A 17,560-nucleotide genomic window follows, 5' to 3' on the forward strand; every position below is an offset into this window, starting at 1 on the left:
AGATCACAACCATGATGAATTGTTGCCACACTGCAGAGTGAGACCATCAGTTATAAGGGATGAAATGTTGCTACAAATGAAATATTAGGATATATGGGAGTGGACACTTCATTGAATTGTAAACAGTTCATAACAGACTTTGAAGTAAATTGCAAATATCAGTCATACTGTGTTTCATTGGACTGTATGCCCCTCTTGTCCCGAGTGCTCCCCTTCATATTAAATTACTGAATCACTGAAACACGTGTATCAGGTTGCTGATTGCAGACCTCTCTTATAGCTGACAAATGGTGCTAATAGCCATTTAGCTAATGTTACCCGCCTTTGTAGAATAGTCTGTATTTACGATCAATTTACTTCAAAGTCCTTTTTACATGGTGTGTTAAACGAGGGTGTTTTCTCACTATTGTGTGAGAGAAGTACAACAAGGGATGTATTTGAAACATTGATGACACTTAACAACCTTGGGTGAAAAAAATAAGCAAGGTTTTTGGTGTCCAGTGCTTCCCACTCACATCTATTGAAGCAGTCTGTTTGGGTATAATTATGAGTCTGTACTCGGCCTGTGATTGTTGCGGGAAACAAAATTTATTCAACCTCTAATTCTCCACTCAGGTACTGCAAGGGTTTCTGATTCTGAATAGATTTTTTTGTTGTTGTCATTGTTGTGAGTCCAAAAACACTAACATCAAAAATGTATTCTTGACCTTAGAAAACACAGATAACAAAACAATCTCCACTTTAAGGGTCCATTTTGTGACTGTTCTGAAGCTTTCGACGTCACACATAAATGGTGAGTTTATTTTGTCAGCACTGATGAGGCGATCTTAAAAGTGCTCAGAAAAATGGAAATCTGAACATCTACAATTTTGGTGACAGCTGGGAGATGATGTGATGTGATGTGATGGAAAAGCTCCAGAGCAGCTTCAAAAAGGACCTGATGACGTGACCCTTTTGTTAACTACTCAGTTTTAGTTTTTCTCCATTGTACTTACTTGACATCTCAAATGCGCCAAAATCCTATTCAGTCCTACACATAACCTGCTTGCAGAATTAGTATTACTACCAAGAAATTCAAAACACAATGTTCTGATGTAGCCGTTTTAGCTTCAGGTGTTTCAATCATTAAGTAAAAATCTAAGAAGTTTCAGAAACAGAGTAGCACCTTGAATTGTTTTATCCAAGTTTTTCCTTTTGCATTGTTAGATGTTAGAGACAACATACGGTACCTCTGTTGCCTTTCCATGCACAGACAGCAGGCAGAGAGTGAGCCTCACTCCTGGAGCTCTGTCAGAGCCACACAGCATGCAGCTCTATCATCCTTACTCTGGGCAGGACCCTCCACTCCGCTGCCAGTCGTCATGCTGCGACTGCGACTGGTCAGCTTCTTGAATTCGCTGGCGAAGGAAATTACTTTCTTTTTGTCCTCACGCACCACCTGGAAGCAGAAACAGCTCAATGTTACTGAAATGCATAAGGAGCTTACAGAAATGTGCCAGGGTTTGAATAGTTAGTAATAATTTAGAGAGACATAGGTCTTGCTTTCTCTTTTGGTAATCAAAGATTAATTAGATTGAATGCTTTTTTTTGCCTTTTGTCAGATCCGACCCATTCTATTACTAAAAAAAAAAAAAAAAAAAAATCAGAAATTTAAAAAATGCTATATCTTTATTCAGCAAGGTCAATGAACAGCAGGCTGATATTTACAAACGTGCCAGTGAAAAGGCCTTGGGTGTAAAAGGATGAGGAAATAAATAATACTGACAACATACAACATAAAATACTAAATCAAGATAAGCAGAGAAAACTTAACTTGTGTAAGTCAAAACAGATCAGCAGCAAACACACACGCACAAAATGTTACAAACAGGAAGCAGTGACAGGTAAAAAGGACATACGGCCCATCATGCAGGTGTTACAATACAATGAATATCACACAACATGGAGACTTGAAGGAACAGTAAATTAGAGGGACAATTAGCTTTTGCAAGCATAAAGTTGAAAATATCTAGTATGTGATGTACTATGCAGCTCATATTGTTTGCATTTATGAAGTGTTAGAGTTCAATACAAATTTTGTAACAGTCAAGGTGTTAGTGGTGCAGTTTCCAAAGGGGACATGTAATGCACATAAACGGAAAATACATTCAAAAAGTCTTTAGAATTGAAAACCAGTGACTGTGTTTAGAGCTACCTGCTCTTTGAGTTTAAGAATGAACTTTCCCGCCCCCCGCCAGCGACTCTGCGCTTGGTAGACACACTCGTGATCCAGCAGCACCCGCTGCAAAGGCTTGGCGGTGGAGGACTTCTTAGAGCCCACGTCCTTGGTCACTTCCTCCATCAGGACGTAGTCGCATGGGTTGGGGTTCGATACGATACTGTAGGAATACTTGGCCTTTGACAAAGTCTGACCAAGAGAAGGAAAGAGAGAGAAGATGAATCTGAAATTAAAACAGCACAGAGTTTCTGTGGAACTGGAGGGTAGTGCTTTTCTAATGTTTGGTGTTTATTCTGCATTAGCAAACTTTAACTGACTCGATTTTGTATCCTCAGGCCAGATTTAATAATGCTGGTCTACCTGATCAAATAAATGATTCCTTGAATGTCCTCACCTGCTGTATGATGTCCTGAGCGGTGCTGTAGCGTGGGGCCCTGATCACAGTGTGAGGCTGTTCTGGTGAAAGTTCATGGACCTGAACAAAGAACATATCATCCTCTCCTCCTCCTCCACCCCCTCCTCCTCCTCCCGCTCCTTCTCTGGTTCCCACGGTCACATCCTCCTCTCCGTCCAGCACTGTGTTCTTCTCATTTAAGTTCTGCAGGAATAAATCAAGAGTAACAATGAAATATGTAGAAGAGCAACAGATGTAAAGCCACCAAAGCATCATTGATTGTATAGGATGACCACAAGGGGGAGCCATAGTCTACAGAATAGACCACACTAACTATACAATCAATGGAATTAATTGAGTTTTATGTTAGTTTAATAACCTCTTTCCCTTGTTGTTGAATATACTCTTATACCTAACATCAGTTTCAGTGAATTAGACAAAAAGACTCTGTGTGTGTACCTCCTCTCTTGTTTTGAGGCAAATCCTTCCCACATAACCCTCCTCCGTGTTCCAGCTGTAGACCAGTCTGACCACCGCCTCCTCAGGTGCCAGAGGGCGATGCTGAGCACAGCGCTTCACCTCACTGCGCTCCTTCAACAGAGGAACCCTCTCCTCACAAAGGAAGTAATCGGACGGGTTTCCCGCAGATGCTACAACCTGCGGGAAGGTGAGAGGAAAAGCTTTAGGTGTGTGTGACACAAGACATAATGCAACAAATGAGAAATCTCTCAAGAGAGTTTCCCCTTCCCAGACTGCAATCACATTATTTAAGCATCATAAATCTTTATTTCGCAGTTACTAACCGTGTCCAGCAGCTGTTTGGCAGTGGTCTGCTCAGTAACACAGAACACTGTGAAGGGCTCAGGACCAGGAGCTCCATGCACTGTCACCTGGTGCTGCTGGGAGACACGCTTCTCCTCTGAACTGAAGAGCTGCGTCGAGAGAAAGAGAGGTGCAAGGCATCAAGTTATTTTATTAAACAGTCTCTCTTGCTTTCTCCTTAGAAAGTAAGATAAAGCAAAACCAAAGGGATTCACTGTAATGATGCTGCTTACATTTTAAAAAATAAATTAATAAGTCTGTGACATTCGAAGTTTTATAAGTGCAGTTAACAGATCAAACCTTGCCCGAACCCCTGCAAACTCCAGACCTGACCTGAACGAGGCTTACCGAAGATGAGGGAGTAGTGCCCCCTGTGGGACCTTCCTCTGTTCTGCGGCTGAAGATGAATAAGCTGGACACTTCAAGTGGCTCATTGTGCTGCGTCCTCAACTGGACATGTCTGTACCCTGAAACACATACAATCACAAACGTATTTTGACTACACAATGCAATGCTACCCAACAGTATAATCCTGAAACTGCACTGGATTAAGGTTTTTTTAGTTCCTTTAAAGGTTAAATTATTACTCATGTCCTGCGTTTTATCATTCAGTTTGCTAACAGTTCAGGGTTTTTTTTCACCACATACCTGCACAGTGAAAATGACTTATATCTTTTTTTCTTTTTTATTCAAACAGTGGCTGTTTCAGACCCTGGACAGTAAAGTTCCCTTCTACAGCTTAGATCCATCCTTTTATCTGCTCTACATCATCTGAGATTCCTACCTGGTTTGAGGGCTTTCAGAGGCAGAGTCCTCTGAGCAGTAGTCTGGGAACTGTTGTTCTCCACCACAGCGAAGCGCAGGAAGCACATCTCTTCAAAGTGCACGGTGAACTGAAAGTGCTCATTCCACATGGGGTTGAGGGTATTGCGGTGGATGGGTTTGGTACGGAAGTGGCAAATGTCAACAGGCATGCCCAGAACATCCACCTCGATGCAGGGGCTGCCAGCGCTGTTACCGGGACAAATGTTCTGACCAGAGACAATCTGAAAGAAAAAAAAAAGAAAGAAGAGGAGTGACATGATGACTAAGAAACACTAATAATGCCATGTATGAACAACACTTGCAGTTGAGATTTATCCCTTGGTTTTAAATCAAGCTTTTTTTTTCAGTTCATTTGATGAAAACCTTAGCAAGGGCTGAAGCTTAACAGTCAGTGAAGTCACTCTGACCTGCCAACAAAGACTCTATTTCACCTTCTTCCTGTCTCTCTCTCTCTCACTCACACTCACACTCACAGACACACACACACACACACACACACACACCCTGTAAGCAGATAACTTGAACTTCACAAATGATCATGCATGTCAGTGGGTAAACAGTGCAACTTGCAAAGAATGTTTACAGCAATTTAAGTGTTGGGACAAACTTTCCAAACAATGTTTCATTTCCATTGTAGAAAGAACCCCACGAGTGTGTTCTGCTGAATGAGTCAAACATTTTGATTAAATTTATGATTTAAAAGTTTAAAACCTTTGTTTTAAAACTTATATTATTATTTATTTGTTCTCAATTTCAGAGTAGACAGAGACATAACACTGTAAATTTCAGCATCAGCTGGAAAAATGGAGGCAGTATATATGGAGGTACAAATCAATATAAATATTCTGGACACTAAAAAAAAAAAAATACAGTTCTTACTGAAATTGAGACAGTAAATGTTTTATAAAAGCAGCACCTTCCCGTTACAAAATTATTTGCAAATATGACACTTTGCAAATGAAATTAGATATATTATGATTCAAGAGTCTGCTTCTCAGAAAATCAACATGCAGCACCCCTGAAATTCAAACAGTACAAAAGAGGCAAGTGGGAAAACATTGACTTGAATAGGCAGGAAGGCAGGAAGGAAAAGTGTAGATCAAAAGGAGTGATGATGAAAGTGCAGAGAGAAAACTCTTGAGGATGAAGTGGTCATTCTGACTGATCCTCCATTCTGCTCCATACTTCATCTTAACTCACCGTCAGGGAATAGACAGCAGGGCTCATTTTCTCCACGTCTCTCTCCATCGGACAGAACTGCTGATAAAGTGAACAGTTACGGTCCCACAGCACCGCTGGCTTCAGTACATAGCCGCAGCCACCATTGGCCTCAAACAACGCAGTGTTCAACTGCATGGGCAGGTCTGGGTTGAAGAGAAAGGGCAATCATTGTTGCTATCAATTTGGCACTTAAGCAAACAGCTATAGCTATAAGGCAACTAAAGATAAAAGAAAAAAACAGGGATGTGAGAGGGAAAATTAAGAAGAAAGTGCATAAAGGAGGGGGAAAAACAAGTGAAGCACTTTGGGATAAACAATTCCTTAAAAAGACACCTTGGAGTAGAGCACATTCTTCATTACTACTTAGGACTATGTGATATTTTATTAAGATAAAAATAAAAAAACTTAATGAGTGGTTAATGTTTGCTTGTGAGGGGCACAAACTGCCAAATTCCTAGACAGCGTTGTTGAAGTTAGAAGTGATGTTCTCTTGCATACTAAGAGTGAAAAGTCTCCACGCCGTCCTCACCATCTGTCTGATAGTTGAGTGCCACCAGCTGGATTCCGTGCAACCAGAAAAGCAGAGGATTGGGGTTTGTTGAATCGATCCTGGTGGCTGCCGGGTACGTCCTGAGCAGCTGGCACACAGTGTGCTGGATCAGCTTCTGAGAGTAGCGCCGGCACAGGCGCTTGGCGGCGTTCTCGTTGACGGAGGAGATGTGGTAGCACTTGGGTGTGCGGATGATGGCGCTGAGAGAGGTGGGGGGGTTGAGGACAGGAGACGTCTGCTGTTCCTCCCAGCTCAGCCGCTCAGTGCCACCTGGAGGCAGGACAGAGAAAGACACACATCAGTAAAGGTACATGAAGACAGTGTTGAAAATGAACATGGACTTTTAAAATTACAGATTTACCAGGCAACAACAGAAAGTAGTAAGTCAGTACTCAGTTCACCACAGCGTGAAATTTAGTTTCACCCATTTTTTAAGTGGGAGTTGTGCATTCTTTTGCTGTTTATTTAAATACATGTCCACCCACTCTTCTTCAGTAACATTCACATTGAAACCAAAATACATATATTACTAAAATTTGCCTTTTAGTCACACATGCTTATGCTAAGAATCAGCACCCCTAGGCCCCAGCATACCTTTCCCAGGGGTGCGGCTCTGGGTTGTGACCTCCCCTGTAGTGTTGCAGCGAGCGGGAGCTGTACCAAATATGGACTTCCTGCTCTTTCCCCGGTCCTTTCCTCTGCTAGAGCCGGCTGGAGACAGTGTGGACAGGCCTGGGTTCCCACACACAACAAGCAAACAGAGGAGAGAAGTGGTCAATAATGAAATGCAGACAGATTGGAGACCCCACAACGATAACGATGAATGGGAAAAGATTGGTATCTCTTTCCCTTCTTATTCTCAATTTGTTTCTCAAAATGAAGAAATCGTTTTCTCTAAAAGCCGTCACTTCATCATAATGAGGATGTTGCTCCTCCGTCTTGCAGGCGTCACTTTAAGTATGTTTGTTTTAAAAGCAAAAAAATATACAGTTGGATCTTCTTTACAAAAGTCTTGTTTATCAGTGGTAATAAAACTAATGTCATTAAATTAATGATTTATTAAAGCAAAAACTCTGCATGTAACACATTCAATTGTTGTTCATCTAAAGCTACTTCTTATTCGATGAAAAATCTCTGTCTCCTGTTCCCAAAGAATATCTGAGATGTGAAAAATGTCATGAATATTTTTTAAGATGATTCACATTTTTGGTTAGTTATTAGATGTAGCATGTCCATCTAACAACACAGCACAGCAACCAGTCTGCTGTCTGTCTGAATTGGGCCAGTCGCCCTGCCTTCTCTTTCTCAGATCTCAGATCCCTGGAAACAGTAAACAAATAAAATACCAGTGGAAACACGGGCGGGTTTATAAGGGCAGATGTCACGTAAAGAAAAGAGGAGACAAGCAGAGAAGAGGACACTTGAGGGAGGAAAGAGGAGATAAGAGGTGGACATTTAAGGGACAAAAAGAAATATTTGAGATAAATGGTAGCAAGGAATGAAGATAGATCCCAATAAAGAGGAAATAAGAGGTGTTTTATGAGGGCACAGAAAACAAAGTCAAACATCCTGAACTGCTGAACAGAAAGAATGTTCTTGTATTTAGAATTAAACCCATCTTCTAATTTTAACCATTTCAATTTTTGACATATCCATTTAAAGCAACACAGTTAAAACTGGGATGCACTGCTGTTGTGCTGTTCTGGGACTGACAACACAAAGAAGTAACCATATCATTCCCATGGGGACAAAGAGATTCATCATCTTAGTGGGTGTCCTGTGTGGGAGAGGAATGGAGCGTAACGCAGGGATATTAAATATCGTGCAATGAAAAAAATTCAAAAACATGGGGAAAGGTTTGACCTCTGAAATATAACATGGGAGTGGATTAGAGTGGGACAAGACAGAAAAGAGGAGATAATTACAGTGATAGCAAGTTAAAGAGGACAGGGTAAATTTTGCACTGGGAAAAGAATGCATGTTGGTGAAAAGAAATAATAAGTGAAAGAAGAGAAAGGACAGCGTTTGACAAAGAGACAGAGTGATAAAATATTCTCTACCAGGGAATTTCACAGCCTGGCAGTAGATGACGAGGTCTGACAACTCCTGGGCAATCTGTCGACTCTCCTTCTTGTTTTGAGGAAGGTAAAACTCCTCGCCCAGCTCCATGTCAAACACCTATGGATGCAGGTAGATACAGGACATGGAAGTGACTGTTAACGTTTTACTTGAAGAGGCAGTGATGTACTGCTGAAGCAGGGGCTGGACTTTGTAGACAGACAGACAGGCAGAAGAGAGTGGGAACAATGCAGCAGGGCAACACATTTCAGATTCCTATCAAAATTTCATACTTAATCAATAATCAGCTAATTCAGCCTTAACATTTCTTCTCTTATTTTTACCCGTATGTGTTGACTTTAGCATATTTGTACGTTTTATGTAATCTGCCAGCAAAATGGTTAAGTAAATAAAACCAAAATAAATTACTCACAAGCCTTGGTTTTAATTCAAAAAGCAAAAATAACCACTGGCACCTGGTAGCTATGAAAAGGGCTCCTTCTTGGGAATATTCTAAATTGAAAAAGTTAAGTAATTCAGTGTAAACATAACCTACCTTTCCTTTGCTCTGCGTGGCGCTGTCAGCCTTCTTCATCCTCTTCGGTATTTCATCAACAGGTTGCTCTTCTTTGTCTGCTGAGCTCTTCCCCTCTGGCTTGTCATCCAGGATGTTATCTATACAGCCAAAACAACAAATTATTATTATTATTTTTTTAAACAGATGATACCTGGGATTTACACCAACCAAACCGTCGTTTTCTGAGGGCGCACACATTCCCAGCAGTTGTTACTTTGGTGAATCAAGTGTCAAAAATAAACAGCACAAGATCCTGCACACACTACCTGAACCAGCAGGATTCAGTGTGGTGTCAGTGTGCAACCACCATGGTTAGTGTGAAAGACACCTGTCAATCAAGCAAGCAAACATCCAAACATACCTCACTTTTTAACCCCTTATTTTTCCTTAAAGACATTTCAAACATTTCTTCTTTAAGATCCAAGTTATATGTTATATGCACAAAATTATAACAAAAGCATATTAAATGTAATTCCTGCACACTATCTCCATCTATTTATGTATAGTAAAATAAAAAAAAATCTGATCCAGTAAAGTAAAAAACTGACCTGACAAAAATCCATAAATAAAAACTTTCCATTGGTGTCCCAGTTGCTCTTGATATAGTGTGTTAAGTCACCAGTAACACATATATCACAAGAGGTAAATTTAGCATCTGGGAATCTACTAAAAAACAGATATTGACTTTATTTCAAGAGAGTTTTTCTTTAATAAAGTCAGAGAACTGAATGGCCACTAAAGTTAACTGCAGCTTAAAGGCACTTCCGCAATACTTTGGCATTTCAGCTTGATAGCTGTCGCTTGGTTTGAAGTTTATGTGAAGATTATGTTTTATAGTTGCGTCTTTCTTTTTATAAACTGACCAAAAAGACTGTTCTGGTAATTTACATTGATAGGTTGGTGACAGCATGTTTAGTGTGTTTGTGGATGTCTAATTTCCACAGAAGAATAATTCTACAGTGGTTCTGCATTTCCTTAATAAACTGCGACTGTTAGAGGGCTTTCATTTTGTAATCCTAGCTTTTCTGTATCTCTACCATCTCAAGTGGGAGCAAAGATTTGAGCAGGCGGGAACAATTAGAGAATAATTACAGAAAAGGGAAAAGCACCAGCAGTTATCTAGCATATCCCTGACTACATGTACAGCTCATGAGCATGTTCCCAAGAAGAAGCCCACAAAGACCCTGAAGCCCACAAAGATACTGATATTCAAGGCAATGTCAACTGTAAACTGTAAACAGGAACAACAGTAGGGAGCGCTTCCCTTTGCTCCCATTCCTCCTACACATTCATCGCAGCCAAAACCACAAAAAGAAACCTATCAGCTTAAAAATGCAGAGGCTTTTTTTAAATCAACTTGTTTAAATCCTGACATTTGGAATCTCTTCCTTAGAATAGGGTTTAGCAACAGAGATGACCCTTAATGTCAGGCGGTAGACAGTAGCCAGAGAAGTGATCTGAACAAAGCTGGGGCAGGAGGGAGCTACTGTTAAACAAGGGATGGTGGCAACTTGGCAGCTTAGCATTCAAGTGTTTGTATTTTCTGGGCCTGCTGATGTTGAGTGCAGAGTAAGTATGGTGAAATGGAGCCAGTCAGAGTGGAGGGCGGTTTATTTAGTCAGGGTGTCTTGACAGCTGACTGTTAGGTTAATATTTGACTAAAAGAAGGTTTGCAAAAGGGGTAAGTAGCAACATGGAACCCACGCTATGATGTTTAGATTAGAGAAACGCTTTTCAAAAAAGGTCCATGACCAGTAAGTTCTTCCGACAGGGACAAGCAGAGGGCAGGGATTAGGAAAGAGCAGAGTTGGGAGTGGGACCAGGACAGGGTAGTTTCCCCTGGTCTGTTTTTTAGTGCGGGGGCAGCGTAGGGCCTGAGAAACCAGATGGCTTTGTTTTGTTTCCCTGATGAGCCTGCCCAGCCACTAGCGAGGTCACAGACAAATACAGTATAGAGGGATGGAGGAAGGGAGGTGATGCGTTTGTGGGAGAAAGAGAAAGCTCCAGACATCGTATTGTTAAAACAGACTGAAATGAATAAAAGGTATTTTTTTACACACTCATTCAGTTTTGATGTCATTCCTAATTATGTATCTTTTAAGAGCAATCAATGTAGTGTAAAGGTAGATACAGTGCTCCCATCCTGACTAAGCACTGTATTTAGATACAGGTAAATGGAAGACATCTAAAAGCATCACATCAAACAGCAGGCCAAACACAGACACATACACAAGCACAACACAAGCTCACGTCACATCCGCTATGAAAAAAAAACAACACCCAGGTTACTCTACTCATAACGAAGGAATTTGATTTAAAGTAGAAGTAATTTTGGATGATGGATGCACAGACTGCATTATAACAAAGTCACATCTATCGACACGTGGCGAAAGAAAAACTGCTGCAGCAGGGATGGGATGCTTGTTGTATTATTGCAATTACGTAACAGTGATAAAACAAGTGTACATCATAACAAACACTCCTGGTGTCTCTGACTATCCACTGTTAGCAATCCAGTGGTGATAAATATGCTTGGATGGCACTTTAATGAGATTCTAAAACCATTATGATTTACAGTAATTACAAAGTATAGTAGAGCTTAACTTCTCTGCTGTTGTCAAAATAAAGACACATGGTTGCCTTATTTTAAGAGCTACAGTAGAGGCTGAGGACACCTGGCAACACAGGTCATCATTTCAACCCCTCACTGTTAAAACATTATTTCTAAGCCCTATCTCATAAAACAACCTCCATCGTATTTTTTTCTACAGTCAAATGACTTGAATTTATATTCACTTTTTATAGACTTCCAGATATTATAAAATATGTAATCGTAAAATTTCAAACTGCTGGTTTCCAAGCAAGATAGCTAAAGTTAAGTAGAACATGATTTTGCCCACTCAACAAGCAGGAAGCTTATACAGTATAAGGGCACAGACAAGAATCAGTAGCGGTGCAGCTCACTGGTGAACATCCACACACCAGTGTTTCCTCTGTAGATATTCTGCAGCGGTAGACACTCACAGTAAAAGCCAACTGTAACGTCAGTGTCTAAAAGCAGGACCTTTACTCAGGATACTAAGATAATATTACATTGTAAATGCTCTAGCTTTGCCAAAAAGAAGACGAATCAGTGAGAGACCACCAGCTACCACTGCAAAACAAAATTAGATGGAAACACTGGTTCGGAAAGAGAGGCGCATCAGAGCTGTGCATTTACCTTCCAGGCCATACGAGGCAGTAGAGGCTGTGAGGACATCAGCTAAGTGGAAAGCAGGCAAGATAAAATAGGAAGGGAAGGGAGTGAAAATAGTGTCAACATAAAGAGAGACTTAAGTGCTAAAATGAAGAGACAGAAAAAAAGGTGAACAGAAGCTGATTGAAAGGTTACAACATAAGAATTTACATATAATTAAAATCTTGAAGGTACTTAAGTTCAGTTGGGTTTTTGTGTTGATTTAGTGCTGAAATGAAGTATCTGACTCCGTAGGCATTACAAACCCAACTGCAGTTATCCTTACCATCTGACAGAGACTCATAATCATAGTCGTACTCGTCCTCCTCCTCTTCCTCTTCCTCATTGGCGTGGTTGCCAGGTGAACTAACCCCTGGTGACCCGTTGCTAGCCTGGGCCTGCATGTGTGCCAGCTGGTGAGCCTGTTGCAAAATGAGAGCAGTCGCTTGTAAAAAAAACTGTGTGACAAGACCTAATATTTACAAAGATATAGCTGCTGTGCCTGAAGTATGATCCATATCTACCCATTACCTGTAAATACACAAACTCTTATCTGCAGACAACCTATGTGTGTGTGTGTGTATACTATCGCACACTATGTTTGCAAGGTAAAGTGAGTGAAAATGGTGTGATGAGATGTACATCTGACCACATTAGCATCTATTATTTATATGTGACAGCACTCTAATGAACAGTGCTAAATACTCAATGTACTCATGCTACCTGAAAGCACCATTAAAGGGTGACTTATATTAGATATAAATTATGTACATCCTGCTTTATGTGTGTGTATGTGTGTGGACAGGATGTCTTTGTCTCTTCACAACCTTCTGTTTGAGTATGTCCACCGGTGCCTGGTGGGCTTTCAGCTTTTTGTTCTTGAGGAGGATCCTCCCCCGCAGCTGCAGCGGCGAAGGCAGGTGAGGGTCGTCGCTGAAGTCACTTTCAAAGAGGAATCGCGTCACCAGACGCTCCCCAAACACCGTCTAGGATTCAAACATGATAGACGGACATCAATAAATAATGTGAAGTACAGATCAGACCGTACTGTCAAGTGAGAGGGGGAGAGGAAAATTCAAAAGCTTAGTAAAGGAGAGGATTCCTCAACAACTAAAAAATGAAAGTGCCTTTATCAACACAAAACAAATATAACAAATAAACAAGACCGTGGTGACATAAGCTGCCCAGAGGCATAGAGATGTCTGAACATGAAAGACTTCTCTTTATCAAGCCACTCAGAAGTCAGTCTCCAGGGAGGATGAAATGCTGGGAAGTTTTCTTAGATGAAAGCACAATGATATTCTGTGATGTATCTGTTGTGCCCAGATATGTGTGGCCTTGAGTATACAACTTAAAAAAAGAAGAGGAAAGGGACAGTTGTAGCCTGAAGATTAAAAAAGCAAGCCTCTGACTGGAAGTCTGCCAGTTTGAATGCCCAGAGCAGCTGAGAAAACCTGGTCAAGGAAAACAAATGAGAGCAGCTCTACTCTTGCTCAAAAAGCGCTGTTACAAATGTCAATGAGGAAGATGCTTCATGAAGTAACAGGGTTGGACTAGAAACTAAAGTGTGAAGGTGTGTTCCCTAAATATATAGTAGGATATGATTAAAAATGGAGCAAGCACGCTTAGCTAAAGTCTTTCCTTAATGAAAGTTTTACTGATACATTTTTTTTTATCTGTAATCTGAGAGTTTCAAACTTCATCTGATCAATGACATTCTCCACACACTGAAATAGCAAAAGACTCGCACATTAATCATAAAAGTTAAATACCACTAACGTTAGAAACAAGTTGACCAGACAGGGAAATCATACCTTGAAGATCTCCGCCATCTTGCGTTGCTGTGGGAGGGAGCAGTGGTTCTCTATAGACAGGATGACGGGCATGTCGGAATTGACAAACGCAGACCGGTTAATTGCTTCCACCACATCCTGGAGCATCATGGGAGAGATTTAATTCTTAGAAACAGCACTACAAGTCATTTATATGACAATAATAAAACTCTGTGGAAACTGATGCTAATGAGGTTTACGACTAGAAACAACTTCAGATTGAATACAGGCACTGGTCCAACTTTGATTACATAAAGTAAATAATACTGATATGCCATTCAAGGCATATGAGTTTTATGGGGAGCTGATGCCAGTTGATGCATGTCCTAAAATTCACTGGCTTACTTACACAATAGAGTATCTGCTTGGACAGCGTCAAAATTAACATATCTTACAGCAGTACAATTGTATTTGAAGATATGGGTCTGTTCTGGAAGCTTCTGCTATTTCCATGCATTGAGAGGAAAGCAGCAAGAAAGGAGGGCCAGTGATGGACTGTTTTATTTTTCCAATCAATGCGCATTAAACATTAAATAAATTATTCATATGCATTTCTAACCTTGAAGGGTATCTTAGTGGTGAGTGTGTGTCCGTGGTAAATAACTGGCATGCCATCATCTCCATCCCAACAGTCCAGCTCGACGCTCCTGCAACCTTGCAGCAGCACCTAAGTAACCAACGCATTCACAATTTAGTATCAACATTAAAAAAAAAAAAAAAACAACCATAAGTTATGGATAAAAAAATAGCTTTAAATGCTGGGTAAAAACACAGCAAGTAACTGTCTGACTAACCTGACTGTAAAGCTCAACAGAGGATTCTCCTTTGAGCTGGTGTCCAGTCAGATATGTGTTATGAGAAGATTCAATGTAGTAGTAGGACAGAGGATAGTGCAGCTCCTCCGGGTTCATTTGGGATTCCTCGTTACGAGAAGCAAAGTTGTCCTTGTCCATCAAGTATCTGGCATGGACAGAGGGATACGTTGCATTTTAAATTCAAACAAACTCTAATTTGTGGCCTTTAATCACCACTGTTATGTAATACAGTATGAATTATATATTTTAATTTCGTTTTAGCTCTGAAGCTAATATGCAATGTATTTTGAAGTACATAAATTTTTACTGTACCTTGCAAAACCTTCAAATGACATCCAGCCCATTTGTCTCATGCTTGATGAGGGCTCAAATTTCTGCAAGAGAAAAAAAACCCAATTCATTAACATTATTGATCGACAGTCCTTTTTACTTCCTTGTGTTATCTCATTCACCTGTTGAATATAAAAATCTATCAGGGGATTCCTTGTCCTTCTCTCCCTCCATAACCACAGTATACAGTATGTTCTTCTTAATCATAAATCCATTTATGGTTAATAAATTAAGAGTCATCTTGAATTCATTTATCTATTCCCTGAGCTCTCAAAGCTCCACACTTTACCTGGATAATGCTGAGAATCTCATCGTAGCTCAGGTGCTCCCCCTGACAGTTGACTAAAAAGTCATTGAGCTGGGGGATAGCCAGTCCCAAGACACCTAGCGATGCGTTCTCCACTCCTGTCCCATTGGTCACGATGCTGGCTGCTGCAATGGCGTCTGAGATCTGCTTCTGGTTGTCGGACATCTGCTGCCTCGTCCGGATAAATAGACCAAGATCTGAACCGTTGCGGGTTAGTAAGTCTGCACAGGAGAGGAAAAGATTCAGTGAGAGAGGGAGAGAGGAACAGAGGAATGATCTGAATGCTTTTGCTCGTGTTTTTATTCCGCTAACAACGTATAAATGAATATAACCGAATATTGTACCAAGGTCTGGTTGTAGCCCTGTGTCTTTGTCGTCTATTCTGAGGTTGGTGTAGAGAGGAGCTGACTCTGGACTTGATCGACTGCAGGGGACAGCGAAGGTGTCAAACAGCTCCTTCAGGTCCTTCCTGCTTCGAATACTGTGGATATGCAGAGGTTTAGTTTTGCATCTATTTCTTCTGTGGGCAAAAATGAAATCTTACATTTATACACTGGCATTCAACAAATTCCTTAACATTCCATAACTTTTTTTTTTTTCTTGTCAAATTTGGCAGTTCTGCCAAACCTTGTATGAGTTCATCTGAGTTCAAATGACACAAAAGTTTAAAGAGTTTGAGATTCATAATTAACACTTCAAGTAGTCACTGGACAGACGTTGGCTGGTTGGCTAAATATACTGTAATATATTTCATCTGCCATCTTTAGGAACTAAAGCAGGGTTTTTGAGTCGCTGATCCACTAAAGCAGATCCATTTTCTCAACATGGCTGTGGCTGAGCAAGTGTGGAATTTAAGAGGAAACTGCTGGGCAGCAGATGAGAGGATTCACTACAATCTAAGAAATGTAGGAGGACTGGTATGAGAATAATCCATTTCTTATCAAGGAAAAACATTGTTTCCTTTGATTTGACAGGGAAAAAATATTATAGAAGCTAAATATTATACAGAGAAGAATCTTTGGAAAATATCCTAGGCATGATAAACTTGAGAAGCATTTACTGAATTTGTTTGATCTCACTGTCTTTAGCTGCTATTGACAAAAGTACAACATTTATATAACAAAAGGGAGTGAGATGGCAAAAATGCTGAACAGTGTACAAAATACATATATCAATGTTCCAGGCCATAACTGAATATCGGAAGGTTACATATAACCAGAAAAATGTGTTTGATCCAGGTTTTAGGTTGGCTAGATAAAAACAGAAAAATACTTATCAAACGTTCAAAACATTTGAATTCAGGCTGATATGTGAATCTGTTTATGGTCAGAGTCTCTCTGCAACTCTGCAGGATCTTGCAGAATTTTTTACCTGAATGACTTGAACAGCTCAACAAACTCAATGAAGCTCATCGTGCTGTCAGAAATCATGAGGTTCTGGAAGCCTTTGAAACAGCCTTTACCCCGGCCGTGCCACGATCTGCTGCTCCAGGCCCTACAACCCACAGAGAAAAGGAAAAATAGCTTAACCTGAAATGAAGGAAGGTTATACATGTTAGTGGGGGTCAAACTTTTACACCTCCAGTCTTCACACACAGTACATACCCTGGCTGTGACTTGGCAGTTCCAGAAAGGATGGGAGAGGATTGTGGGCGGGAATGGTTGGACCCTGCCATGCTGGAGGAAGAGGAGGAGGAGGAAGAAGAAGCTAGCAATCCAGGGCTCTTACTGGATGAGAGGGAGAATGGTCCAGGGAAGCTGTCCTCTGTGGAGGCAAAGAGGACTAAGTGTAAATAAACATCATATAGACATAATACAGGACTACAAGAAATTATGTCCTGTCAAGATTGTTTTACTCCTTTATTAGGTTCTTTTTTTAGTCTTTTGGGTTATTTAAATATAATACCTTAGCTGGATTTCTAAAACAAAATCCCAGCAAATTCACCTATTTTTGTTGCTTTAGTGTAATACCTGTAATCTAGCTACATTTTCACTTAGCATACATCTGTGAAGTTTTGATTCTTTCTATGAACTTATGTGGTTCCTGAAAATGTCACCTGGATCTTCTTGGTCGATGCTGTCAGACTCTGGTCCGTTACGATACAGTCCCTCCTTACAGCTCCGTGTTTTCCTGGAAACCATCTCATCATCTGTGGCGTCCCCACTGTCCCCCTGTGTTGAGTGTGTAAAACACTTTCCTAAAAACCAACAACTGCACTCTACAATAAAAAACTAGATATGTATGAGTTGGCAGGTTAAACAGGAAATATATGTCAGGATGGGCTGACCTGTATGTCTCCTTTTGCAAACAAGTCTCACTTGTTCAGACACTTAACTCTTAAGAGATAAAAGCCACAACTCTATGGCCTGAGAAATG

The 17,560-nt window shown here is 40.5% G+C and overlaps 1 protein-coding gene across 3 annotated transcripts in view; it reads right to left on the bottom strand.

Annotated features, from left to right (window-relative positions):
- The window catches only part of plce1 (phospholipase C, epsilon 1), a 73,068-nt gene that overhangs the window by 3,099 nt on the left and 52,409 nt on the right, over window positions 1–17,560 (bottom strand). The window contains exons 21-44 of one of the 3 annotated variants that reach the window (XM_041066969.1): window positions 17,241–17,355; window positions 16,789–16,948; window positions 16,556–16,678; window positions 15,529–15,665; window positions 15,167–15,405; window positions 14,860–14,921; window positions 14,527–14,692; window positions 14,292–14,399; window positions 13,715–13,831; window positions 12,728–12,886; window positions 12,187–12,322; window positions 11,886–11,927; window positions 8,645–8,763; window positions 8,091–8,208; window positions 6,625–6,762; window positions 6,010–6,300; window positions 5,460–5,623; window positions 4,219–4,480; window positions 3,783–3,901; window positions 3,416–3,544; window positions 3,072–3,269; window positions 2,613–2,816; window positions 2,195–2,407; window positions 1,327–1,438 (exon numbers count right to left, since the gene is read on the bottom strand). In XM_041066969.1, coding sequence (XP_040922903.1) covers window positions 1,327–1,438; window positions 2,195–2,407; window positions 2,613–2,816; window positions 3,072–3,269; window positions 3,416–3,544; window positions 3,783–3,901; window positions 4,219–4,480; window positions 5,460–5,623; window positions 6,010–6,300; window positions 6,625–6,762; window positions 8,091–8,208; window positions 8,645–8,763; window positions 11,886–11,927; window positions 12,187–12,322; window positions 12,728–12,886; window positions 13,715–13,831; window positions 14,292–14,399; window positions 14,527–14,692; window positions 14,860–14,921; window positions 15,167–15,405; window positions 15,529–15,665; window positions 16,556–16,678; window positions 16,789–16,948; window positions 17,241–17,355 — 3,631 coding nt within the window. Of the gene's footprint in view, window positions 1–1,229; window positions 1,439–2,194; window positions 2,408–2,612; window positions 2,817–3,071; window positions 3,270–3,415; window positions 3,545–3,782; window positions 3,902–4,218; window positions 4,481–5,459; window positions 5,624–6,009; window positions 6,301–6,624; window positions 6,763–8,090; window positions 8,209–8,644; window positions 8,764–11,885; window positions 11,928–12,186; window positions 12,323–12,727; window positions 12,887–13,714; window positions 13,832–14,291; window positions 14,400–14,526; window positions 14,693–14,859; window positions 14,922–15,166; window positions 15,406–15,528; window positions 15,666–16,555; window positions 16,679–16,788; window positions 16,949–17,240; window positions 17,356–17,560 lie in introns of all 3 variants that reach the window. The other 2 variants (XM_041066970.1, XM_041066971.1) reach the window with 2 other exon arrangements.

This window comes from Toxotes jaculatrix, chromosome 21 (genome assembly GCF_017976425.1).
Source record: "Toxotes jaculatrix isolate fToxJac2 chromosome 21, fToxJac2.pri, whole genome shotgun sequence".
Classification (NCBI taxonomy): domain Eukaryota; kingdom Metazoa; phylum Chordata; class Actinopteri; family Toxotidae; genus Toxotes; species Toxotes jaculatrix.